Below are 25898 nucleotides of genomic sequence, written 5' to 3'. Positions count from 1 at the left end.
ATTGTGAGACATCAATAGTAAAAGAAACGTTAACAAAATAAACCAGTGAGGAAAAGAGCCGCCAACCTACAACGAAATGGCTATGATGAGAAGCATACTTCTCCTCAGCAAAAATAGATGTCACGAGGAAAGGAAGTATAAAGAAGACGCAGATGAACACTATGTAGGATAAAAGAGGGGATGTAGGAAAGATTTTTTAAAAATGTTTAATACTGTGAAATACTGGTTTTTCTCCTTTGTTGTTTTTTATGGTTCGAGTGCATTAATTTCCAATCTTGCCTATTTTTAAATTTAGGCATTTAAGTATATAAATTTCCTTTAAGAAACATTTTACTAAAATGAACTATGTCTACTATAATGGAACTAAATCGTAAACTTATAAAGTCCACTGAGGAAAAGGCTAGATGCAGAAAAAACATTTATATAAACATTTAAATACACATAACTATAGTATTTTTGGTTTATGGACAAATTTTGTTAAAATGTATCAGAATAAGGAACTGGAAACATACATATTACCTTCAAATAGAGTTTGCCTCTGGGCTGGGAATCAGGATCAGAGGGAAAAAGGCATCTTCAGTTATATCTAAAGCACTTTTCCTTTAAAATTCACATACATATACAAAAACACACAGATAAAATTTTAAAGACATAGAACGTCTTTTTAAAAAGGAAGGATGAGGAGTTCTGTCACTGTCTAAAGCTGAAATCTCTGAAGTCACTCTGGCCTAATGCAAATATGCTGTCTGTTAAGAAAGAATGTCTGCCGCCAAGTTTGAAGAACTGGTCTTTCAGCCTCTGTTGCTGAACTGATGCTGAAATCTGTGCCTGGAAAAGGAAACCCACAAATTGGCTTCTGTGGAGAAGTTAGGATCCCTTCCCCATGTGTCAGAGGCTCAGAGTAAATCTGACTCAGAAAACAGCTTCTGAGAAATTTCACTCTCAATATACTGCCAATTTGGTTAAATAAATGAACACACACACACACACACACACACACACACACACACACACACACACACACACACACACACACACACACACACACAGCCTTTGAAGAGTAGTATACCAGACAGTGGGAATCTGTGAGAAGATGGAGATTGCATTGCAACAAATGCTGGACCAGCTTCAGAAACTAGATACCAAACAAACATAGACCAAGAGTGACACCCAGTGGCCAATCCCTGGCATAGCACACAGGAATGATTCCAAGACACACTCAGGCTGCAGCTTGTGTCCAGGTTGTTTGTGGGGTTTTCCTGATTTCTGTGTTTTAGGGATGTCTGGAATCGAGAGAGTGCTTCATGGAGATGCAAAGAGCCAGTTACTCTCTCTTCTCCTCTTCCACCCCTCCCTGTCCCCTGGCTTACTTTTCTAATCACCACCCAGCATGCAATCTCTGGTGCACTGTGCCCTACAAGTGACCAGGTGTAAGCAAACAGATGACACTATGGAAATAGAATGTCTTGTGTCACCACTCCAATACAGGGGCCGATGTCCTTCAAGGCGAGAGTGTATTCCCTACAACAAAGCCGGCTAAAATGTGATTAATAGATTTGATGGTATTGTGTTATTGTCATTTGGGGCAAGGTATGAGATGCTGAAGTCCACATGTAATTTATGAAATCTGACACCTGCCCACAATATATTATTAAAACTGCCTCTCAAAGATTACCACCCACAACGGTGACGGCAATAAAAGAGCTAATACATATTCACCACGCGCCCACGCGCATGTACACACGTACACACACACACACACACACACACACACACGCACATGCACACACAATTCCAGGTACCATCCTAAGTACTTTACATGTTGCATTAGCTTCTTGAAACTCATGATGATCTTATGGGTAAATACAAATCTTGTATACATTTTACAGATGAGAAAACTAAAGCAAAGGGAGACAAATTAACATGTCCAAAGTCACTCAGCTAGTAAGCTGACGGAGACACACGCTGTGCTCACAGGGCCATAAATGCCTTTCCAGCAGTTTTGCTCTGGAACTCTGATTACTAAGCTATGTTGCTTCTTGAGGACCAATGACCTCCCAGTGGCCAATCCCAAGGCTTTCCAGTGTGAGGCATCCGGCTCCTCTGTCTCCCTCGATACATTCTTTCTTCCTCTGCCCTGTCAACAGTTCTTTCCCACCAAGGCCCTGTTCTCTTTATTCTTTCTTTAGGACCTCAGCTGCAGCACTTGTTGGATTTAATGTCAGGATCCTGGGGTTCTAGACCCACGGCCCTGAGTCCCACCCTCTCATTCCTGGGTCCTCACATCTCCCAGCGGCAAAATGAGGGTGGTTTGAGCAGTGGTCTCACCTTGGCCACACGCTGGCCCCACCTGGGGAGCTCTCCTAACCATCGCTGCCCAGACCCCACCCAGACCAATGACACGGAATCTCCAGTGTCGATCACAGGTGTCCATGTTTGTACAGCTCCCTAAATCTTTAAATTCCTGTCGATCGGTCCTCAGCGCTGCCCTCTCCTCTCCATTCCCCTGCCCCTTCCCAAGGCCACCGGCCTCGGTCTTTTCACTGGTGTCCTGCCCCAGGCTCTCCCCCACCTAGGCAGGCCTCCCCCAGAGCCAGGGTCAGCTTCCTAGAGAGGAGTCCCAGTCGCGTCACCCCTGCTCAGACACTCGGCGGCTCCCCATTCTCTGCCAGGTGAAGGACAGGCCCAGCCCTTCCCTCCACAGCATGGCCCTCCTGGCTCCCTGCTTCCCAAAAAACACGAGCCATTCCTCGACGCCCCCTCAATTTCCCACCTGTCGCCTCCTCTCCCCATTCACGGGTTGAAATGTGCACATCGTGCAGAGCTGAACTCAAATGTCACCTTGTTCATGAAAGTTCTCTTGACGCTCTGACCCCCTTATAAACGCCCGTAGCACTCCATACCCCTCCAGGAGCTCTGCGAGTCACCTTCCTTGTTTAGAGTTACGTATGTGGGTTCCCACGTTTCTGTGCAGAGAAAACGACCTTCTGTTCCCTCTCCCTATGAAAGGTGGGGCTCTGCCCTGGGTCCACTCTCCTCAGTGGCTCTTTCCCACAGAGAAGGGATTCCAGGCTGAGTGTTCAGAGCCTTAAACTCCCGCAGGCCACGGCTCCCTGGTGTGGAGGGCTACGGAGTCTCTGTCAGCAGCCAACTCCGTCCCCTCTCGCCACAGTCCTGGGCCCAGGCTTCCTACCAAGTCCTACCCTGTGCGGGAAGCCCACCCGAGAGGCTGGGCAGTACTCGCGAGCTCTGTCCCTCTGTGACAGGGCGGGAGGAGATGGCTGGCCATCTGCTGCTCCTCAGAACCAGCCCTTCTGGACTCAAGGCAGAAAGAGTGAAAGACGCGTTTCAGCATCCCGGCCAAAGCCGACGGCACACAGTACGCTCTAAGCAGCCAGACCCACACGGAGGGCCTCTCCAGTGACTGAGCGGTACTCTATTGGCCCCGTGTGCGTACTTGCCTTGATGGGGCCCCTCGATTACATAGGACGAGTGGCAGAATACAAAGACGAACACCGCATACTCGGTGCCCAACAGCAGGCCTTTGTCTTGGGGTTGCATTTCTCTCCTTGCACAGAGGGGGGCCTCAGTCACCATCTGTTGAAATAAACCGAACTTATTCCCCCGCTCACTCATCCTCTCCATCCTATCGCTCCTCCTGTCGGCCTCGTTTGTCAGAATGTGCTCCTCTGGCTCCCTGCTACCAGGAAATCCTTGCAGTTCACCTGCGGACCTGCTCAGAATAGGGAGACACCCCAGGGGAAGGCAGCTCAGCTCTAGGACATCTCGGAGGGGCCCTCCGTCATACTCACATTGGGGAATAAGAATCAGGATCTATGTTCCTGGTGGGGACAAAGCCCACTTCCCCTGAGCACGTCGACTTCCCAATGAACCACTGAAGCCCAGGAATGACGACGCCGATTATCTCGATGCTGTCTCCTCGGCAGAGATTCAGCTCATCCTTTTCTTCCCGCTCGTATTCCTTCCAGGCCTTACATTTTCCTCTGCCTGTGGGGAAACAGCAGCCAAGTCAACTACATAAGGCAGAAACAGCTGAGCCTCCCACTAGCTTCGATGTATGTGAAATGAGGGGTTCTCACACTTTAGAATGTCAAAGGCCAATAGAATTCCACCTCTGCCCTTACCCCTGTCCCCCCCCCAAAAAAAAAGAGAAATTGGAAGGAACGACACAGGGTAGTTTTTGTTTTGCCAAACTAGAACGTCAATAAAAGGAACTACCATCCACTTTCACCATCATTTTATAAAAGAAAAGCTGTTACAACAGATACACGAAAGATAATCTCAGAATACTGGATATGCCTTAAAACGGAATACAGTTAGCTTATGGGAAACTGGAAAGCTCGCTGTATTGTCCCACTTAGTCCGATTTGCCATTATCACTTCATCATGGTTCCGCAAACCCACACCCTGGGGTGAGAACCACTGCAGGATCTCTCCTCTCCTCCCAGCTCCTTTGGCCACGGCGGCCCTCAGTCTCCCCAGCTGTAAAATGGGGATAATAAGAATACTCGTCTCTCATAAATATTAGAAAGAGTCAAAGAAATAAAGTACATGATGCCTGGTACCTAGTCAACCCTCAATAATGTCAGCCTCACGTCACTGGCGAACAGAAAGCCGCTGGTGACGCAAGGGACCTTGGAGTCTCCCCCTCAGACCACGGTCATTACCTCGCTTGATGAGTCGCCTCGCTGGCACCTAGCAGGGGTGACGTATTTATGAGCATCGTAATGTCCAGTCTACAAAGCACATTTACGTCCGTTTTCTCAGATCTTCCCAGGAACCCCAAAGAGACAGAAGAACAACTTACGGAACGGCTTTTTTATAGATTAGAAAGTGTGGGGCACAGAGCGGGTCTAGAATCAATGTCTCTCGGCTCTGGTAACCCTTCTTTCCACAAGTCCTCCTCTGGTGGTGACAGTGTTTTGTTTTTTTAAATATGCCTTGGTTTCCTTATTTGCTTTAGCTCCTCTGCTAAAACTGCCAGCTTTTTTTTTTTCCTGACATTTTTTGTCAATTTTCTATTGATCGTGTCTTCAACATTAGAAATTCCCACTGCTTTGTGGGCTAATAGAATCTCCAATGTGTTAAACACAATATGAGAAAATCATACTCAGTGATTTATAGATGTCATTTAGTTTAGTTCTCCTGACAACCTTTGAAATTGTTTTTATAGTAAAATTTACTGATGAAGAACTTGCTGCACAGTGAGGGCACGTGAACTGACCAAGGTCACACTGGTTTTTGAGTTGCGGAGTAGAACTTGAACCCAGAACAGGCTACATAGTCCCGTGTTCCTTATGACAAGGCCATATTGTTTAAAGTTATTGATTAGATCTAATATCTGGGTTCCATAATTCCCTCTATTTTTTAACTGTTATTCAAGCTTAGAACTTACAAAATTATACTTCGTACTATGGGGTTCTCTAAGGATGAAGAAGAAAAAAATGTATATTCTAGATGACTAGAAAACATTAAAGTTTATTATCCACTAGATACATATATACTTATATAGCTATGTGTGTATGTGTATATATGTGTGTATATACATACACAGAGATACACGAACATACAGACAGAAATTGCCTAAAACGTTTGTGTATGTCTGTGTGTATATGTGTATATAATATATATTATATACAATATATATTTCATTCAGTCGGTCAACAAATATTTAATAAGTACCCACTATGTGCCAGGCATTCTTACTCTTCCTAAATTCAAGATTGATTCCATAAAACTTTAAGGGAAATTAAAAACATTTTGACCAGAGATTGAAAATAGGCAGCCTGCGGGCCACATCTGACCCATGCCAGGTTTGCTCTGTTTTTCACCCACACGTCCCTGTGGTCCCTACCCTTCCCTACATCTTCCAGCCAGGCCCCCACGCATCTGTGTGCTCTGCCTGCCTCTAGAGGCATTCGTATTTACAGCCCTGGATGAGCCTTCTCGTTTTACAGGCAAGGAAACCCATGGGAACAGACGAGAACCGGCTTCCCCAAATTCCGTCCGTAGCAGAGGCGAGTCAGGAATCCAGAACAACTGACTCCAAACCCGCAGACAAAAGGCGGGGCAGGGCAGCGTTATCTCCCTCACAGTAACTCAGCCTTACCGATCTGACAGGAGCCCACGCAGTCCCGCTTCCTGGAAAGGCTGCAGCTTCCTGGATAATTCTTTAGGAACCATCTGCCAATGGAAACACGGGGTTTGCAAACATGGATTTCAAAAAATTAGAACAGGGAGCAGAACAACAGGCAACTAAAATAACAATGATAGTGATGCTGCTAAGTATTATTGTTATTACTGTTATTGTAACAACGGCAGGAATTTGTTGAGAATTTACTTTGTATCAGGCACTGTGACAAGGAGAGGAGCTCAGCAGGCCTGGTGTGTTTTCTGGTTCTGCAATCAGTTTGTCAGTTAAATAACTAACAGAAGATTCCTTTCCATTCTCACTGCCAGATTCTCCGCCAGAGCCACACACAGGTGCATGGCCTGTGTTTATTGTTACCAAGTATGTTTGAGTTTACGATATCTCCCAGCAGGCTCTCTCTCCTTATGTGTAAGGGGAGTTTGTATAAAATGTTTGGCTCCAACCCCAAGAAAGTCTGAGGACAGCCAGGGGGTCTGAATTTCTAATAAAATCCTCAGGTGATTCTGATACAAATGGTTCCCAGTCCCTACACTGATAAAACACTACACTGGAGATCAAACAGTATATTTCCTCTTAGGTACAATATCCATCTGAAATTTAGAGTTGTCTCCAATTTCACCAAACTGCGCAAACTTTGATTAAAGAAATAATAACAAAGGAACAATTTTGCTCCGGCCCCCGGCACCATGGACGCCCATATCCGCAGGCGTGCCTACTCTGTTGTGCACAGACCTCAGGCTGCTCGGGATCCCCGCCCCCAGGAGGAAAGCAGCTACTCACTGGTGAAAAGGGAGCGGCAGGGGCTCCAGGGCTGACACGGGCACCAGGCCCCGCTGGCCTGTCACCAAGGACACACCTTCCCACTCGGACCCGCCGTCAGCGATCTTCACTGAGATTAACTCATTCTTGCAAAGCGTCAAACACTCCCCTTCCTTCTCAGCTGGCTGAGCCACGGAGCTCGTGGCTCTGCAGAAGAAGTGGCCTGCAGACAATGAGAAAAGCCCCTCCGAGGAGTAGCAGGAAGTGGAAAGGGACTATCAAACCATGGCAATTCTCTCCAGAACCCAGACACTTTTCTTCCTGGGAGCAAAGGATAAAATCTGTCGAGAGCCAGGCTACAGGAGGTTCTTATGATCCCGGGAAAACTGATACCAGGAAAAAAAAGCCCCTGAGAGGAAATTCACTTAAAATAGACACCAAAAGTTCTGAGTAATTAATGAGACTAAGGTGTAATTGGGACTTGACCTTGAAAATAAATGAAACAAAAACTTATGAAAATATATTTAGTTATAATTTCAACCTCACGCTTAATCTTAGGACCAACGAAGAATAAATTATGTTGATTTGGATGAATATAATTTCTCCAACTGTATTTTATAAGAGCACAGTATGAAATTCTTTCTTTCATATATGATTTGTGCGATGCAATAATAAAGAGAATCATTTTGCAAAAGGTTCGATGCAAATCCGGCTCTCTAATGCAGCCTCGATTCGATCCTTCCTTGTAAACAGACTGGTGGGTCCTTCAAACAGTTCTCCAACATCCTTTCCCTCAATCTCATGAAATCTTCTAGGTTTTGCAAGATTTTCCATTTTATTTTACAATCAAATTGTATCATATGTTTAGAAAAGCGATTCTCAATCTTGGCTGTACGTTGGAAAACCCGGGCAACTTTCAAAAACTATAGAAGCCTGGGCCCCCTCCTCTGAAGATTTCACTGGCCTGGGTGGAGCCCGGGCATGGACATCTCCTAAAAACTCCCCAGGAGGTTCTGACATCAGTCAGTGAGACTGGCCAACATAGCTCCTTGTGCGATGTCCAAGTCAAACTGAGAAAGATGTTTGGGTCATGTTATATAACAGGTTGGTTTATCTGTGAATATTATCATGTTTGAATGGTTTTTACCTCCTTTTGCATCCCAATTATCCCAGGGACTCTGATAATGCATAACCAGGTAAGACTCCCATCCTCATCCCTACTCCATGCTCACCTTCATGTGTCAGGAGTCCCAGGTACATTGTTTCCAGGTGCTTATCGTCTATTGACACTTGGATCTCTGTATCCTCTACCAGTCTGCAGTTGAGCCAATAATGGTGGTCAAAGAGAATATGCTCCAGACATGCAGATACGTAGCCTAAGAGGTCAAACCAACAGAGTTTCTGAGCAATGTGATTAGCTAAGCACAGAGGAGGGTGAGCAAACTGTCTCCTGAAGTTCCCTCCCAGACCTCCAGCCTCAACTCAGCCCCTTTTAACTGGAACTTGAAAAGCATAAGAGAGGTAGCTAGAGACTTTCCAGAATGAATTGATTTTTCTCAGTATCTGTTAGGAAATACAAGTTATTTTATATGATAGTTATCATTTTCAACTTATTATGAGTCTCCATAAATGCCTAATGAGATGACTGAACCCAATTACCTTTTTCTAAAATACATCCATGGAGGAATTTCCAAGATTACAGTATTGACTCTGGGGGTTCCTGGCTCCCCCCTAAAGTTCTCCCAATCTGAGGCTTAAACTCCTGTAACCCTGATAATGTGGCCCATGAAGGAGTTAGGATTTAGTTTGGCATTCCTACTATGACTCAGGCCCGGTAAGCTCTCCCTTGTTAAAACTGGACTGGAAACTATGCAGATTGCAAAATCCTAACAATTATAAATAGCATTTGAAACATGCCTATAAATGTGAAATATTCATATTAAGTTTTTGCTTCTTTTGAGACCTCCTCTCTTTCTTAAGTGGCAAAAACCCATCTCTTTCCATTCTGATTTAGGCTTTGTGTATATTCTGTAATTGTGCTTCTCGTATTTCAATGTGCACACAAATCACTTGTGGATCTTATTAAAATACAGATGCTGGTTCAGTAGCTCTGGGTCGAAGCCTACAGTTTCAACTTTCTAACATGCCCCACGTGATGCCAATACTGCTGGTTCATGAAACACATTTTGAACAGTGAGAGTCTCTAATGGTCACAGGAGATATGTAGTGTGGAGAGCAGGAAATCACCATGACGACAGAAGGAGAAGTTATACCTTCTAGTTATGAGCCCCTGCACAAGGTTGCTTCCTGTGTAAGTGCGCATGGAGTCGGCATTTTCTGGGAGATGTATGGTGTATGTCAATTCAAGCAGCCTCCTCTTGCTTTACCTGATTTTGCTTTGTAACCTGAATTTCCCTGTCACAAGCTATTCTCCATGGAGAAGGCAGGTGAAGCGTTTCCCACCACAGCAGTACTGGGTCTGTGTCCAGTATCCTCCTTTACTGTCTAGAAAACCCTGCAACCTGAGGGCCCTGTAGCAGATAACTCCCCATCGCTTTCTCTGACTCTTTCCTGAAAACATGGGACAAAGGATCTGGAACGTTATTATTATAAGCGGTTACTTTGATCTTACTCAAGACTGGTTTCTTTTTCTAAACCATCAAGTTCACATCTATCTCAGTCTGTGAATTTAATCTATGACCAATAACTGTCTGCCAATCGATTGCTTGTCTGGGAAAAAAGTCTCTCCCTGAATACAAAAAAGCACTGCATATGGCATTTTAGAGTAATAGTTAATATTTGCTTTAGATTTAGTTCCAGGCAGTTAGTAATATTTCAAAAGTTAACTATCTGTGTCAGGCCTCTACTCCTTTTAATTAATTATCTGAGCCAGATCGATTCTTTGATGTGAAGCCATCTAAACTGGCTGAACTGTGACGTAGGCGCTCTTCCACCCGCCTGCTCCACATCATACCTAAGTTCAGGTAGGTGGAGAACTTCCATATTTCCTCCAAGGTCTTGAAAGTGATGAGGAACTGAGACTTCTGGGACTGGATACCCACCAACCTGGCTGAGAGGTCCTGAGTAAAAGGGACAGTGAGTCAGACTTGGATGACAGTGTCCTGTTAACAAGCTCGCATAAGTACAAAATGCTTTGTATGGATTTCTTGATTATAGCTTTGAATTTTACATTACAGAGAGAGAGAGAGAGAAATAACCTAAATGTCCATCCATAGGAGACTGGTTAAATGAATTATGGTTCATCTAGATAGTGGAATATTCTAATATCATGCAGCCATTAAAAAAAAAGAATGAAGAAGTTCTAAGTGCACTGATACACCATCCAAATACACACGGCTAAATGGAAAAATGGCAAAAACAAAAGGAGACCATGGTACAGAACTGTGTGCAGAGAATCTACCTTTTGTGCAAAAAAAAAATGGGGGGGGGGTTGATGGGGAGGGTGGAAGGTAAATTATGGAAAGCACCTTGGAAGCAAATGTGCTTGTGAATCTATGTCTATTGGTTATTTTTATAAAGTGGCAAACAGAGAAACCAAAGCTCACAACACTGAACATCACTCACAGTCCCTCCTCCCACAGATCATAAATGTTAATACTTTGGTTATTAATTTTGAATCTTTTTTCCTATATGTGAGATTCCATGTAATTATTTTTATATAAATAGTATCATATTACACAAATTAGTTTAGAATCTTTTGTCACTAAACAATACTTTGTAACATCTCCCATGTCATTAAATAATCTACTTTATTTTTAACGGTTACATATACCATTGTTGCATTAATGTAATTAAATCCTTAACATTTCCTCATGGTTGAACATTTGAGTTGTCTTAATTTTTTTTTTAACATCCTAAACAGAGGATAAACATCCTCTACCTAAATCTTTGTACACATTCTTGATTATTTTGACACAAGTCATTCCAAGAAGTGTAATTGGGAATGCAAGGATATGCACATTTTCAATCCTAAAATGCAGGAGCCAAACTGCCCTCCAGAAAGACTGTGCCAATTTACATGTTCACAAGCAGAGGAAGAGGAGGCTTACCTAAAAAAAACAAAAAAAAACAAAAAACCAGGCCTGAGTCACTACCCAAGCTTGGTTTTCCCCTAGAATCTTTGTTGCTTGCCCAGGCCTCTGGAGTTGACTATAACGAGTGATGATCAGAAAGCCCCTGTGCCCCCAGGCCAGGTCACACCATCAAAGATCAACCCCTAACATCCTGAACTGGTAGAACCTTGGGGAAAGGAGAAGAGGACGGAAGGATCCAGAGGAAGAGCCCTCGTTCAACTCTGGTGGCTCCCATGCCCCAGGAGGCCCTGACCCCTTGGAGGGTGTAGATCCTGGTAATCAGGGAAGGGGTTCTAGGCAAAGGCTGATTTGCAGAGAATTTACTAATTGCCAAGCACTTCACCAAGAGCTTTATGAGCGATACCTTATTTAATTCTCACAGTAACCTATAAAAAGAGCAAATTACAGTACTTAATCCACTCTAAAATGCACTTTTACCATATGTAACCTTTTCTTAAAAAAGAAAAAAGATAAGGAAACATGGTATCATACTTAATTCGCAGTATTTATATACTTTCTTAAGGTAAACAAAATAGTGGTGCACTTTATAATCAAACGCCATTTCAGATTTAATAGAGAATGGCATTATCCTTGGTTAACAGTCAAGGAGGCCGGGGCAGAGACAGGCTAAGCAACTGCTCCAGTGCTCCGTGCGCATGCTGAGGCGCCCCGCCCGGACGGCAGATCCGGCAGACACAGGCCGCGGCTTTCCCAGGTGCGCCCCACTCAAGCCGCCGTGTGTCAGTTTGTGTCAAATTAATGCGGAGATTCTAACAATAACTAGAACATACGCGTTTATTATGTGAAGTCATATTCTCCTTCCCCCACTTGTAGTTGCAACAACTTTCAACCAATTTTAACTTTAGTTCTTCTAGTAAATACCTCCTAAACTGTAAACGATTTGATCCCACTTTTCTTCCTTGGTTTAATAATCGAAGATACTATCTTCCCACTATGAAAGGTGAGAAATTGGTTCATTTACTTTGCTGCCTTTTCCTCCTCTCATTCTACAATTTATAGGAGAATATTGGTCATTTTGGCACTTAAAAAAAAGTAGACTTAGCGGTTACCAGTGGCCGAGGAAAGAGGGTAGACGGGGTTACTGTTCAGCGGGTACAGCGTTTCAGTCTGGGATGATGAAAATGTGGTTTTGGCTGCATGGCAACACGATGCACTTATGCCACTGAACTGTGCATTTAAATGATTAAAATGGAAAATGTGCGTTATGTGTATTTTATTACAATGAAAAAACAATAAAACTCAAATTCACCTCATTAAAAAAAAAGTATACTTAAATGAGTTAGGTATCATAATGTCTCCCAGTCTACAGAGACCGGTTAAGTCACTTCTGGAAGCTTATACTGTTAACAGGGGCAGATTCGAGCTGAAGTTTTCTCTGACTCGGCAACCCCAGAGGTCGCCCCCATTGCGAGTTCCTGCCCATTCCTGTTGAGCAGAGAACGTGTCCATTTTTGTTCATCCATTTGTTCAGTCAGATGTTTCCTTGAGGGCCTACTTTGTTCCCAGCGCTGTCCTCGGTGCTGGGGGCCCGCGGCGGAAGGACGCGAGGCCGGCCCGGGGCAGCGCCGCCCCACCCGAGCTCACCTTAAACAGCGCACGCACCTCCTGGTCCTCATTCTCCAGCGCCCAGAGCCGCCTCCTGGCTGCCTCCTGCAAGGGGCCGTTTACACACCTCTTGGAACGGCTCTTCACGCTGAAGGAGAGGGTCAGATCTTAAAGAGAACAGAGGGAGAAGGATGAGACCGGAAACGCAATGAAAGGAAAGAAAGAATTAGATAAACCCCGATGTTTCCCACAGCTAAACCCTAACTGGGTGTCCTCGTTAATTCTAGATTATAGATGATCTTAATGATCTTTTAACTTCCTTCAGCACTTCCCCTAGGGGGAAAAAATGCTGAAGCCCTGGAATGTTCTGGAACCCCAAAAGTTGTTACACTTGGGTAAGTCATTTGTGCTTTGAGTGAAGCTTATTCCTGTGCTGCCTGGCGCTGAGGTGGCCGTGCCCACGCAGAACCAGCTGGGATAGATTTCCTCCTGCGGGTAGTTTGTGAAACTACTACTTACACGTTTATGGAAACGACTACTTACACGTTTATGGAAGTGTTTATATAGCAAATTGATATGTAATAGATACATATTTCATGTGTTATATACACACACACATATGTTTTCTCTAACCTGTTGCTAATAATGCATTTATAGTCATGGTGACTGGCTAATGCATTCAAGCCTATCTTTAATTCGAAATGCTCAGCCACTTATCCAATACTGCGAGCAGAAGCTGTTTCAACTGCTGATACAGCAGGAACAAAACAGACATGGTTCCTGTTCTCATGGAACATGTATTCTTGGCAAGCAACCATGTCCAGGAACACCGTAACTTCGGATGGAGAAAAGAGCTCCAAAAACACGTAACAGGATGGAGACAGTGGTGGAGCAGTTGGAGGGGCGGGGGGTATGCGTTTGGATAGGGTTGCCGGGAAAGGCCACACTTAGGAGGGTCACCTTATATTCACGTGTTGCCAGTATCTTCTTTAGACAATAAGTAGCGATGCTGTTAATAATTACCAAACACAATAAACCAGGAAGGTGTCGAACTGGATAATCGCAGAAGTCTCTCTTCCAGTCCTAACTTGCCAGGGCCTTTGAGAACTCCTGAGCACATTAGAGAGAGCCCCTACCACGCTGGCCTGGACTCCTACCTTGGCAAGTCCTGTCCTTAACCCAAAAGTCCTGGAAATGCCGTGGCTGCAGACCAGCTCTTATATGACATGCCCAACTGACCTGACGTTGGTGTGAACTTCGGCTGGATGTTTGTTCCCGTCCATTCCTCCCTGGCCTGTGTTCTAATCTCATCGAAGTCCTCCATCTTCCACAGACTGGGTCCAACCCTCCTCTCTGGTAGCCTCACTGCACACTGATCTCTAGGGGGGAGGGGCAGCCCCAGGGGAGGAGCCACACAGGCCTGGACTCCAAGCCTGGCTCTGCCCTTGCTAACTGCACTACCCTGAGCAGTTAATTAACTCTTTGAGCTTGACTTTTCTCATTAGCAAAATGGCTTTTAGAGTACCTACCCCACAGGGGGAGTAGAGGCTTCTTAAATGAGATTATGCATACAAAGATTTTGTTCAGTACTTGGTACACACTAAATGTTCAATAAATACATTAAACATTAGCTGTTACCCCTTGCAAAGCTCCCCACCCCCACCCCAGTGCTCCAGAAGTTACTGCTCCCACTGCCCTTGACTTGTCACACCTGGAATTAACCTTGATTCTGAGTCTGATTTCTTTTCACCAAACTTGCTCTCCTGTCGTTCTCAAACTTGACCCAAACTCCCCTCTAAAATATCTCAGAACTGTCCCTGATGAATGCCAGCCCCTGCAGTGTAAATCTCCTTGCCACCTGCGTGAATCCATTGGATGTGGAACTCAAAAGAGCCTGATTTAAATAAACCAACTTCTTTTGAGACCTCAACCAGTGAGGACAGAGCAGAGCCTCCGGGCTCACGCTGGGATCCTACAGTGCCCTCTGCATCACCAGACAGGGGGATAAATCAAGTTCACTCTAGTTTTCATGTAAAGTGCATTTTGCCATTTGTTTTTTTAGTTCTTCTGAAAACCGGTCTTTTAATCACGACAATGTATCTGAATGATTCCGTCTGCGACTCTTCCGCATGAAGGAGAGGCTGGCAGCGGGAGCCTGGGAGTCCCACACCTCACTCCTGACCTTCCCGGAACTGGCATGATGGCAGAAAACGCTGAAAGACGAGCAAGTTCAGCCCCGGTCGATTAAGTTTCACCTACACGTGCCCCGTGTTCATTGGCCTTCATGCACCAATACGGCAAAATGCTGACTCCACTGGGCTCGGGAAACAACAGATGGCGATTTCAGCTTTTTGCGGGCATGGCCCAAGCTGACAGACAGATAAGCAGATTGACACGACAGGAAGAAACGAAGGGCGAGGTTTTTTTCACTGTCGGCCAAGCTGTTTGATAGAATTTGAAACTGGGAAAAGAAAGAACCTGGTATGACATTTGTGCAGTAACTATTTATGTGACTTATGTTCTTTAAAACATGCGTAAGTAAATCTTTTTCACAAATCTATATTCTGTCTGATGGAGAGAAGGACACGTTTGGAGAGACAGTGGAGCATCGTGGTTATGAACAGGGACTGGGGTTTGAATCCCTTTCTCATCACGTATTAACTGTGTGGCAGCGAAGAAGTCACCTCCCTCTCAGACTCCGCTACTTTCGAAATGGGGAGCATGGGACCACCTCCCAGAGATGAGCATATGAGGCTGAGAAGAACACGTGAGGTCACCAAGCGCATGCTCCTGCAAGATTCATACAGAGATCCTCAGCCAACCTCATGTCACGTACTCAAACTTTTACTCACTTATTCATTAATCTGACAAATAGTCATTGAGAACCTACTATGTACAAGGTACTATCAGGTATCATATAGAACATAAATGTGACCCCTACATATTTATTCAACTATTCATGTATTTATTCACGATTTCCTGAGAACAACTTGTATACAAATAATTCTTTTAGGTACTACGTAGAATACATAATTATTCAAAAAAATTACCCCTACCCTCAGCACCTTAAAATCTAATTGATGATACACTTTCTTTAATATAGCAAATATGTATGGAGCTCTTAATATATGCCGGCTTATGAAGAGCTTTGAGTGTCATCCTGAGAAGTTATAACTTAATCTTGTAGGCAGTGGAGACCACTGGAAGATCTGTGAGCAAATGACTACGCGCTCAAGGTCATGCCTACAAAGATGCATTTGGTAATAGTCCTAGAAAGGATAAGGGGGAGGAAGCCTGCAAATGGGAGAGATAAGGGAGAGATAAGTAGGTTACTGTAATATTCTACACAGAAAAAAATTTTTTTAATAGGGCTTCTCTCTGGAGTTGAGATACCTGGAATCATGTTCTGTGGCAGGAAACATTTTTCCTTGTCTTCGGATGAGGATATAAACTCACTCGATACAGCTGGATCCTTGGAAGGGGTTTCTTTACCTGGAGGAGATCAAATGAAAGCTCATTTATGAGAGTATAAGCAAGTTATAAGCAAGAACTGCAAGTTTTTGTCAAGTGATAATTTTTTTCCAGGGCTGGTGATGTGGAAGAAGTCTAGCTATCACCATTGCCTTATCATTATTCAGTCCTCGACTGTTATATATAAAAATACAAAACAAACAAACAAAAAAACTAACTATTATACATGTTGTCTCAATCCTGCAGCAATCAGGGTGTCCTTATTTCATTAAAATGAAAAACAGATTTCTACCCACAGGTCAGACTGAGTCCCATGGCTTGGTACACTGAAGGTGCTCTATATATGGTGAGTCTACAAGGTCATTATATTTCTGACTACAGCAAGGTTCAAGGTCAGTGAGTGGATAACGAAAGTGCTGGAGCAGAGCTAGGGAGATGGCTGTAATGACCCTGAAATATATGATTGTCCCCACACTGTCCTTCTGTCTGCCCGCTCAATATAGTCCTGTATGGGACTTCTCTCCAAAATGTTCCTGTCTTTGCAGCTATAGAATTGGAGTGAAAAGCAGAAGAAAAAAAAAGAGAGAGAGAGATTTTGGCACAGGCTAGGCTGAGGGAGGAGGCTATTTTCATGGCAGAGATTTGAAAAGAGAAGAGAGTGCAGTTATAAAACATGAAAGAATAGAAGGGAATTTCCTAAGTATTGCCATGGAATGGAGGCCCCCTCCCTGGTCTCCCCAAACCACTACAAGAGAACTCAAGTCCTTAACATGTTACTTTTGGTTACTCTGTTCTTTCGACCATGAACTGCTCAAGACCTAAACCACAAGATCAGAATATTATATTATCTGGTCTTGAAATAAAGTGTAGCAATCTTGGCTCAACCACTGGGTGTGAGACTCTCATTTAAACCTCCCAGTTTTTTCACTTGTAAAATGGTGGTGGGTAAAAGTCGAACAGGCCGGCCAGGTCTGCATCCTAGACCTGTGCTTCTGCTGATGCAGCCTAAGCGCCACAAGTGACAGAGAGATCATGCTCCACTCAGTTGCCGTCAGTTAATGCTGAACCCAAAGGCTCATCTTGCTGCCTGGAGTCTACGCCTCAGGCCCCTGTGCCTATGCAGTGGGATTTTGAGAACTACCTGGAGAACCTTCCATTTCTTCTTAGCAAAAACAGGTCATACTTTTTTGATAATGAACAGAAGGAATGAAATAGATTTTGGCTTGAACATGCAGAAGGAGGGGCCCATCAGCTCACAGCTCTTCATCCAGCAAATCTCGTTAGGGTTCAGTGCAGAAAGCTAAGCAGCTTAGCTGGAAAACTGGCAGTAATGAGCTCTAGTTGAACAGGATCATTTCGTAATTCTGCCCCCAGGAACCAAAAGTAACTGTAACAAAGGGACATTGGCTTGGGAATCATGAGATGCCAGATTGAACACAGTGAGATTCTCCCATTCATTAGTTAAGTGACCTTGGGCAAGGCATTTCATGTGTCCATTTTTTGAGATTTCACATTTCCCACCCATAAATGAGGGATGGATCTAAATTAGTGCTTCTCAACCTGGCTGTCTATTCGAATCATCCAGGTTGCTTTTTTAAAATACCAGTGCCTAGGTCTCATCTCCAGAAATGCTGATTGATGTGGTTCATAGCATGGCCCAGCAACAGGTATTTTTTTAAGTTCCCTAAAAGCTTCTAATTTGAGTAAATGTTAAAAAACACATGTCTACATTGGTGGGGATAATGGGAATATTGATAAAATGCAGATTCTGCCTCAGAAGTTGAGCCTGTTCTGCATTTCTAATGTGGTCCCAGGTAACGCTCCTGCTAGTTCCAGCATCACACCTGGAGTGGCAGGTGCCAGCATCACACCTGGAGTGGAAATCTACTTTTCTACTCTAAGACAAAGTTTGGAATCTGGTGGACCAGAAGCCGCAGGCCATTGAAAAACCACAAACGCCTATTTTCTCTTTTTCTTTTTCCTTTGACATTCTTCCCTCCACGTGGTAAACTTTTAAAGTTCGAATTGTTCGAATCATTTAGAAATCAGGGTATTTTGCATAACCCAGATGCTTGGCTTTGCTTTGAGAACGAGAAGGTCTGGGGCACTCGTTCTCAAGTGCCAGCAGTCAGCCGGGGCTGGGTGGTTACTGCCCCTCTTCAGGGCATTTGTTCTCTGGCCGCTATGATCCCTGCACTGACAGGTCACGAAGCCCTGGCGAGCTCTGAGAGTGTGTCTCTGTTGCGGGGCCTGAGGATGATGAGGAGTCCGTCTTGAAAAAGGAAGTCCAGGATAATGACCCTGGTTTAGGGGAGAGGGTGGGCGCACGGCTTTTAAAGGATGTGCGAAGTTTAGAGCAAGAAATCACAGAGTTCCACAGAACATGGTTTGTGAACTGTCCGCTTCAGAATTATTTAGGTGCTTGTTTTGTAAAAGTCACCTGTACTAAAAAACTTGTAGAAAAATATGGAAGAATATCTGCATGACTTGGAATAGCCAGTGATTTCCTAAACAAGATGGAAAAAGCAGTACCCACAAAAGAAATAATGGATAAACTGGAATACATTAAAATTAGAAACTTCTGTTCATCAAAAGATGCAATTAAGAGAGTGAAAGGTGACAGAGGGGAAGAAAATATTAAAATATATATATTCATCAAAGAGCTACAATTTAGACTATATAAAGAATGCTAAAAATCTTTAAGGAATAGTTGGGCAACCTTCTAGAAAAAATGGGCAAAAGGTTTGAATAGGCATTTTATCAAAGATAATATCCAAATGGACAAGAAGTTTATGAAAAATTTCTCAAGCTCATCAGGGAAATGAAAATTAAAATCACGATAGGAAACCATTACATAGACTAGCTAAAATGAAAAAGGCGGATAAAACCAAATGTTTGTAAGCATACATAGCAACTAGAACCCCCAGATATGGCTCGTAGGAGAATGAGTTTTAAAAGTTTTCACTTTGTACAACTGTTTGACAATATCGGCTCAAGCTGAACATATGCATATGTACATATGCATAAGATTCAGCAGTTTCCCTCCTAGGTATACACCCAACATAGGACGTGCATATGTTCACCAAAATACATCCGGTAAAGTATTCAGAGCAGCAGTGTTCGTAACAGCCAAAACTCGGCAGCAACGCAAATGTCCGCCTACACTAGAATGGATAAGTAAATGATAGTATGTGCAATGAAATACACTACGGCAAAGAGAATAAATGAATGACTGCCACAGGAAGCGGCATAGGTGGATATATATACCTTGCGAAAATTCACCAAGCTGTACACGCATAATTCTATGCATAACTCTATATGAATGGTAAGTCTTAACAAAAGGATGAATTAAAAAGTATTTCTGGTGCCCTTCTCTACCTACGGTACCTCAGAATAACTAGAGATAGAGTCCGAAGATGTGTGCTTTTAATTGGGACCTAGGGGATTTCTTATGTCTTCCAGAGTGTGAGAATCTCAGACATAGAACCAATTTGCCAGTTGCTTTGGGAGAAAGCCTACCTGAGATTGAGGCCAACCCAGTAGAAAAAGAGGTTAGGAAAGATAATTGGCCAATAACATCATTTGAATATCATGATCCACCCATACCTGAATCAAATAACCCCTGGGCTTTTCATTAATGAATCAGTAAATTACTTCCTGTAATCTAGTTTCTTCTTCTTCTTCTCCTTCTCCTTCTCCTTCTCCTTCTCCTTCTTCTTCTCTTCTTCTTATTATTATTATTATTAGTCAGAAAAAGTAACTAGCCCTCAATTCAAATAAACACTGATCTTTATTTAAAGAGTTCCAAACTACTGTCCAAAGTGGCTGTACCATTTTGCATTCCCCTTAGTAATGTGTGAGAATTCCAGTTGCTCCACATCCTCGTCAATACTTAACGGTATCAGCCTTTTTTATTTTAGTCATTCTGTAGATGCTCAGTTTTATCTCATTGCTTTAATTTTCATTTCCCCTAATAACTAATGACGCTGAGTATTTTTTCATGTGTTTATTTTCCATCCACATATTTTCCAAATAAAAGTATACAAACATTTTGCCTTATTTTAATTGCATTGTTTACCTTCTCATTACTGAGTTCTAAGAGGAGTTTTTTTAATGTTCTGTCTACAGGCATCAGATATATGGTTTACAAATATTATCCCCTGGTCTGTGGCTCCCTTTTCATTTTCTTGGTAAATTTATATAGGTGGGAAGAAAGCAGGATTACCTGTAAAGAAACCGGCAGCAAAGGGGTGGATGAGTTTTGGATACACAGGGGATGGTAGAGGCCAGCCTGTACACACCAGAGAGGTGGGTGATCATGGGGCTAAATCTGATGAATATGATAGAGTTGGGATAAGGAGAATATTGTAAGGAAAGCAGAGAAATTAGAATGGATAGCAAGCAATAGGGAGCCATGAAACATTCGTGAGCAGGGGAGTGGTATAACAAAAGTGGAAATTCTACCTGCCATGGCACAGGAAGAACAGGGAGAAGCAAGAAAGCCAAGATTAAAACTGTTATGACCATCCATGGCGTGAGTGTGAGAATGTGGACTGCGATCGTGGCCCACGAGAAGTGAGGGAATGAGTGAAGGGTGTATTTTAAAGTAACAAAAGAGAAGGCATCTCGACATATCAAATATGGGAGATAAAGATGAGGAAGAGGCAATAATTACAGAAAATCAATGTTAAAAGGAATTTAAGAGACCATTTAGTTCTACTCCTAATTTTATTGCTGAGAAACTAAGGCCCAGAGAACAGCAGTGATTTTACCAAGATCACACACAAAGTTAGCAACAGAGTTGGGGGCCGTGCAGATTATTAGCTGCAGACCTCACTCTTTCCACTACAATAATATGACCTCAGAAATCTGAGATTTAAAGTCTCTAATCCTGGAAGCATCAAATTCATAGAAACCTGGTGGAAACGAGAATTCACTCCCATTTCTCCTCTCTCGGTTTCTCTTTGCTCCTACCCACCCATCACCACGCCCAACTTTAAGAAGAAAACGAAATAGTATGCATTTCCCCACACTCTTTGGCTCTCCATCCACATATGTTTTCCTTCTTTGGCCTGACAAGCATACCATCAGCAGTTTTTATGCCGCAAACTCACATAGTCCTTGTTGGGACAGATGTTAAATTAGAAGTATAGCTATATCTATCTACAGGGATATAGCTTAGATAATAATGTTGGGGGTGGGGGAAGCAAGTTGTATAATGATGTGATTTTATTTAAGCTTAAAAATCTTCAAGATGATTTTTTTTTTTTGCAATGAATATGCAATAAAAGCACAAAATCACCGAACTCACGAAAGTGATTAATGTGGGGGAGGAAAGAGGAGAATGAGATTGGGAAGAACTACCAGGGGACCCTAACTGTATCTGTAATGTTTTATTTTTTCAAAAGGCAAGAGAAAGAATTTCTGAAGCTAATATGACATAAAGTGGAAATTTACTAAAGCTAGAGGGTGGGTTTATTGTTCTAATATTCTCTATTATCAATGTGCTCAAAATGCCTCACGAGTTTGCTAAAGTTCAAATGTGAAGCATCATTTACTATTGTCAGCATTCATCTTCCATCTCCTATTATTATACTGATGATTCATATTTACCAAAAATAAATAAAAGTGAAGTTACAAACACTAACAATCAATGTAGGCAAATGTGTGTCTCTGCCGCATCCTCTGTTTAAGAGTGTAAGACTGGCAAATTTCTTCAAGAATGTGTTGAAGATAAGGGGAAAATACTAGAAGCTTTCAGACCGTTGGACTGGCATGACTTGCTCTATAATCCTAAGTACACAACTGTAGTTTGTTAGACAATGGCAAGAACATTTGAGGGCCCAGGAAGTCAAAGGTGATGGCAATTGACCAGAAACTCACCCGCTCACATCGTGCCATCAGGAGATGTACGTGAGCAAATGAGAAACATCAAGGGGACAAATGCTGAGCGCAGCGTCCACGTATAAGAATGCGGCATGCCCGTGGTCATCAGAACCAACGTTGGTCTTTGCATCACACAGCAGCAAACCTGCTAGGCAGCTGTTCAGGGCTCAGTTCCATCAAGAACCTTCTTCTTTCCTGCCTCCCTTACCCCTAAAGCGTGTTGATGCTCGCTGTTTGCTCCTGCTTAAACAGACACAATGGCAGAAGCAACCAAAGAACCATGAGCGCAGACTCCTACTCCAATGGCGTCAGGAATTAAGGAGAAGGAAAGTGAAAGTGGTCCCTGTTAGCTAACGACAAAGCAGCCCACATTTCCTGAGGGGTTATCAGAAGCCAGACCCTGTGCTAAATCCATGAGATGAATCATCTGATTTAGTCCTCACAAAAGCTCCACATAGTAGATATTACCATTAGATGCAGTTTATAGACAAGAAAACTGAGGTTTGAGGACTAGAATGAAGAAATAAAATGAAGTGACTAGAGTCGAGCTGCTAAATTACTAAAATCAAGTAGATCGAGATATGAGGAAATAATCCTGCTCTTGTTTTAACAAGCTTGGGAACTTAAACTTTTGAAATTTCCAGTTTTGTCTCAATACCTGGACATCTATCAAACCTCCAGAGAGCCCTCTGATGATCCCCTGAAGAACTAAGGAAAGAATGTTCATGTATACAGACCACCTAGCACCCTTTATCCAGACCGCTAGTCATCTAGAGGATGACCACCTCAGGCCCATCCAGAGGCTAAGAATGCAGGCCTGATTCTTCTCGAGACTTTGCTCCTTACCATAAGAACCCTTGGTTTTTCTTTCTTCTTTGGAACACTGAGTATTGCCCAGTTGTGTTTCCATTTTGAAAACCCTAAGTCCCTTGAATAAATCTTTATCATTTATTTCTAACCAAAGCCTCTTGTTGCATTCAGGCTCAGCTGACAGGTTCAAAGAATATAAGATGCTTGCCCAAAGTCACACGACTATTAAGTCACTCCGCGATGTGTCTCATAGTTTGTTCTATTTCTCTAGGATAAATTGGGACACCTAAGAAGGGAATATTTATATCAACTGGCCTCAGATCTACAACACCTATTGTAAGGAAAGGCCCTGACAAGTATGGAGAACAATATGGAAGGATCTCAAGAAAAACCTCAAAAGAAATAAATATCAGGCTGACTCTTGGTGAAAAAGTGAATCTAGAGTGCCAACCAATTATTAATAGCAAAATCAAGTGAAACAATAAAATAATTGAGGGATAGTGTTGAAGAACTTTGACAATGTTTTCTTCAATATTGGTTTGTTTATTTGTTTTGAGCTGCAGAATTCTTTCACATGAAGTCTTGAGCTGAAAAGCAGGACATCAAACAGAAACAGCTGCTCCATCCAAAGCTGGGGGTCAGGGAACAGGAGCAGAGGTCCCAAGACACCTCCACAGGCTGAGTTTACAAACCTCTCATTTTATAGATAAGTAAACAGAGACCTAGAGAGAAAGCGTGATATGCCAGGGCCATAGAGATGTCATTAATACGGCTAACATTTATTGTGCTTAATTAACTGTGCCAGGTTGTTTTAAGTGTTTTACATGTAGTCTTAATCCCACCACAACCCTATGAGGAAGGCATAATTATATCATAAAATCTACAGAGGAGGAAACTGAAACATAGAGAGGTTAAATAAATTGCTCAAGGCATGTCAAAAACCAATATCAAACCCAAAAACTCTTATCTCAAAGGCCAGGTGATTAACCATGATGACGCCTGCCTCGGTGGCATTGTTTGGGGGTTTGTTAGCTTATAATCTTAGGTTTGAGTTGGCCTTAGTCTGGTAGCCTCTCCCTGCTGAAGGTGCCAAGATGCGTAGGCTGGGACTTCAAGCGGAGGAAGCAGAACGTAGCTGCTTGCAGTTCGCTTTGAGGCTCTCTAGTGCTTCCGCATTACTGAGCCCAGGTGACAAAACTCCCAGGGAAAAGTCATGTGTCAGAGTAGAAAGCCTTGTCTAGGAGTTCTCCTGGCCCCGTCCCAGGAACTACGGCAGTGCTTCGGGAAGACAGGAACGCTAACAAAGGCTAGGAATGGTTCTTCGGTGTAATGTTCTTCTATCTCCCCATTAGTCCTTGGCCAGTCCACTCACCACCCCACCCCAATCATCCTGAGAAATGCCATACTCCATTCCGCAGGACCCCACCCAGGTCCTGCTCTGAAAAGAAGCAAGGAGCTTGCATTAGTGGGACCAACCATCCCGGTTTGCCTGGGACTGCCCCGGTTTTAGCACTAACTGCATCCTGGGAAAGTCCTCAGTCTCAGGCAAACTGGGATGGTTGGTCACTTGATGTCAAGTCTCAATGACTTGACAATATCTTACAGTGACAACTTTCCATGGCCTCAACTTGACATACTAAAAAAAAAAAAATCACATTGTAACAGGTATAAGGCAGGAAATGGCTTGTTTTTCCCCAGCAACAGCAACCCTGACAAAAATAGAGTTGAGGGACTGTAGCCAAGTTTCTGACCACCTATGGGCCCCAGAGGAACTCACAGCCTGAGTTTTCTTCCTGACCTAGGGAATCTTGGGAAGAAAGGAAGGAAAGGCTTAGTCACACCCTGGGAGTGGCAGCCAAGAGCAGCACTCACTCCCCACAGAGCCAGCTCAAAACCTCTCTCTTCAGGAAAAGTCGATGCTTCCCGGGCTTTATTCTTTTCTCACAAAGGCAGAATGGCAAATACTGACCAACAGAGGAGGGAGCCAGAAAGCACCACCATCTCCCCATCTTTGGAAGAGCAGCTCCCCCAACCCAGCAAACCCCTGAGCCTTGACTGGACGCGCGACTTCGGCCAAGACACAGGCCAGGGTCCCCCCCAGGAAACTCACCTGGGTCCCAGGACAGACTCGGCTCCCCGGGGATGCAGAAGCAGCCACCCATGTGTGCACCATCCTCCCCGGGCCGGACGAGGAGCCTGGCCACAGGAGCCAGAAGAGCGCTGGGAGGGAGCAGCCGCCCCACGGTGTTCCTCCTCCCGCCTCCTCCCTGGCACACGAGGGACCGAGGACCCGGCTCAATGCACAATGCAGCCTTTGATATCCCGTCTGCAGCAGGAGGCCCAGGGAGGATGGGAGGGGCTGCCCAGCCCTCAGGCCCCATAGCCCTTGCACTGTCAGGCCTCTGACTGGGAGCAGAGCTCCTCCCTGCCTCTCTGCAGATTGCTTCATGCCTATCAGGCTGTGGCACATTCCTGGCATTCTAGGATTGGGATACACAGTTTGGCTCCTGTGGGGGCAGCCAGGGCGGGGGAGGAGGGCAGAGAGCATCCCAGGAATCACGCTGCTGTTCTTGCTCCCTCGCTGACTGACTTGGCTCCCACTGGCTCGCCTGCCATGGGGAAAGGGATCCCCTTCCAGCCCCTCTCTCTCTGCAAAACACCTTCCCTGGCTATCTGTGTGAAACTGAAGAAGGAGCCGTGGGTGCAGCATCTCACCTCAACCCCAGCAGCAGCAATGAGCCAGCTCCCTGCTGGTGAAGGTAGACCTCCCCAGCCTGGCTCCCAGGGTTTTGGTCAGAAGGAATCAGTTAATCGCCTGATCTAGCCCAGCATCTTACAGGTGAGAGGATGGAGAAGCAGGTGTGTTAAGGCTACCAGTATGCACAAAAGAACTGGTCACACAAACCAAACTCTTTTCCATTTTGGATAGTCAGCAGGGCAGGGAAATGCAGTTGACACAGTGTGGCTGAATGTCAGAAAACTTCCCACGCTACTTCCCAAGGAAAATGGAGAAAATATGGCCGAATGTCCACAAAGTTAGAAGCACAACTGATCTAACAATAAGCTCAAAGGTCATTAATTACTTAACATTTCTTAAATGCCAAGAGCAAAGGTCAGTCAGTGGTAAGAGGTCTAAAGAG

At 44.0% G+C, this 25898-nt stretch overlaps 1 protein-coding gene across 3 annotated transcripts in view; it reads right to left on the bottom strand.

The window, feature by feature from the left end:
* SH3TC2 (SH3 domain and tetratricopeptide repeats 2) overlaps positions 1 to 25111 on the bottom strand; it is a 50332-nt gene extending 25221 nt beyond the window's left edge. The window contains exons 1-8 of one of the 3 annotated variants that reach the window (XM_016150334.2): positions 24869 to 25111; positions 15985 to 16083; positions 12631 to 12758; positions 9906 to 10011; positions 8164 to 8307; positions 6953 to 7154; positions 6131 to 6204; positions 3813 to 4008 (exon numbers count right to left, since the gene is read on the bottom strand). In XM_016150334.2, the coding sequence (XP_016005820.2) occupies positions 3813 to 4008; positions 6131 to 6204; positions 6953 to 7154; positions 8164 to 8307; positions 9906 to 10011; positions 12631 to 12758; positions 15985 to 16083; positions 24869 to 24920 (1001 nt within the window). In that variant the 5' untranslated portion in view covers positions 24921 to 25111. The remainder of the gene's footprint in view (positions 1 to 3812; positions 4009 to 6130; positions 6205 to 6952; positions 7155 to 8163; positions 8308 to 9905; positions 10012 to 12630; positions 12759 to 15984; positions 16084 to 24868) is intronic. The other 2 variants (XM_016150333.2, XM_016150332.2) reach the window with 2 other exon arrangements.
* Positions 25112 to 25898: the final 787 nt, after the last annotated feature.

Source organism: Rousettus aegyptiacus, unplaced genomic scaffold (assembly GCF_014176215.1).
Source record: "Rousettus aegyptiacus isolate mRouAeg1 unplaced genomic scaffold, mRouAeg1.p scaffold_m13_p_7, whole genome shotgun sequence".
In the NCBI taxonomy this organism is placed as follows: Eukaryota; Metazoa; Chordata; class Mammalia; order Chiroptera; family Pteropodidae; genus Rousettus; species Rousettus aegyptiacus.
Note: the sequence above shows the minus strand (reverse complement) of the source record. Positions and strands in the feature narration are given on the sequence as shown.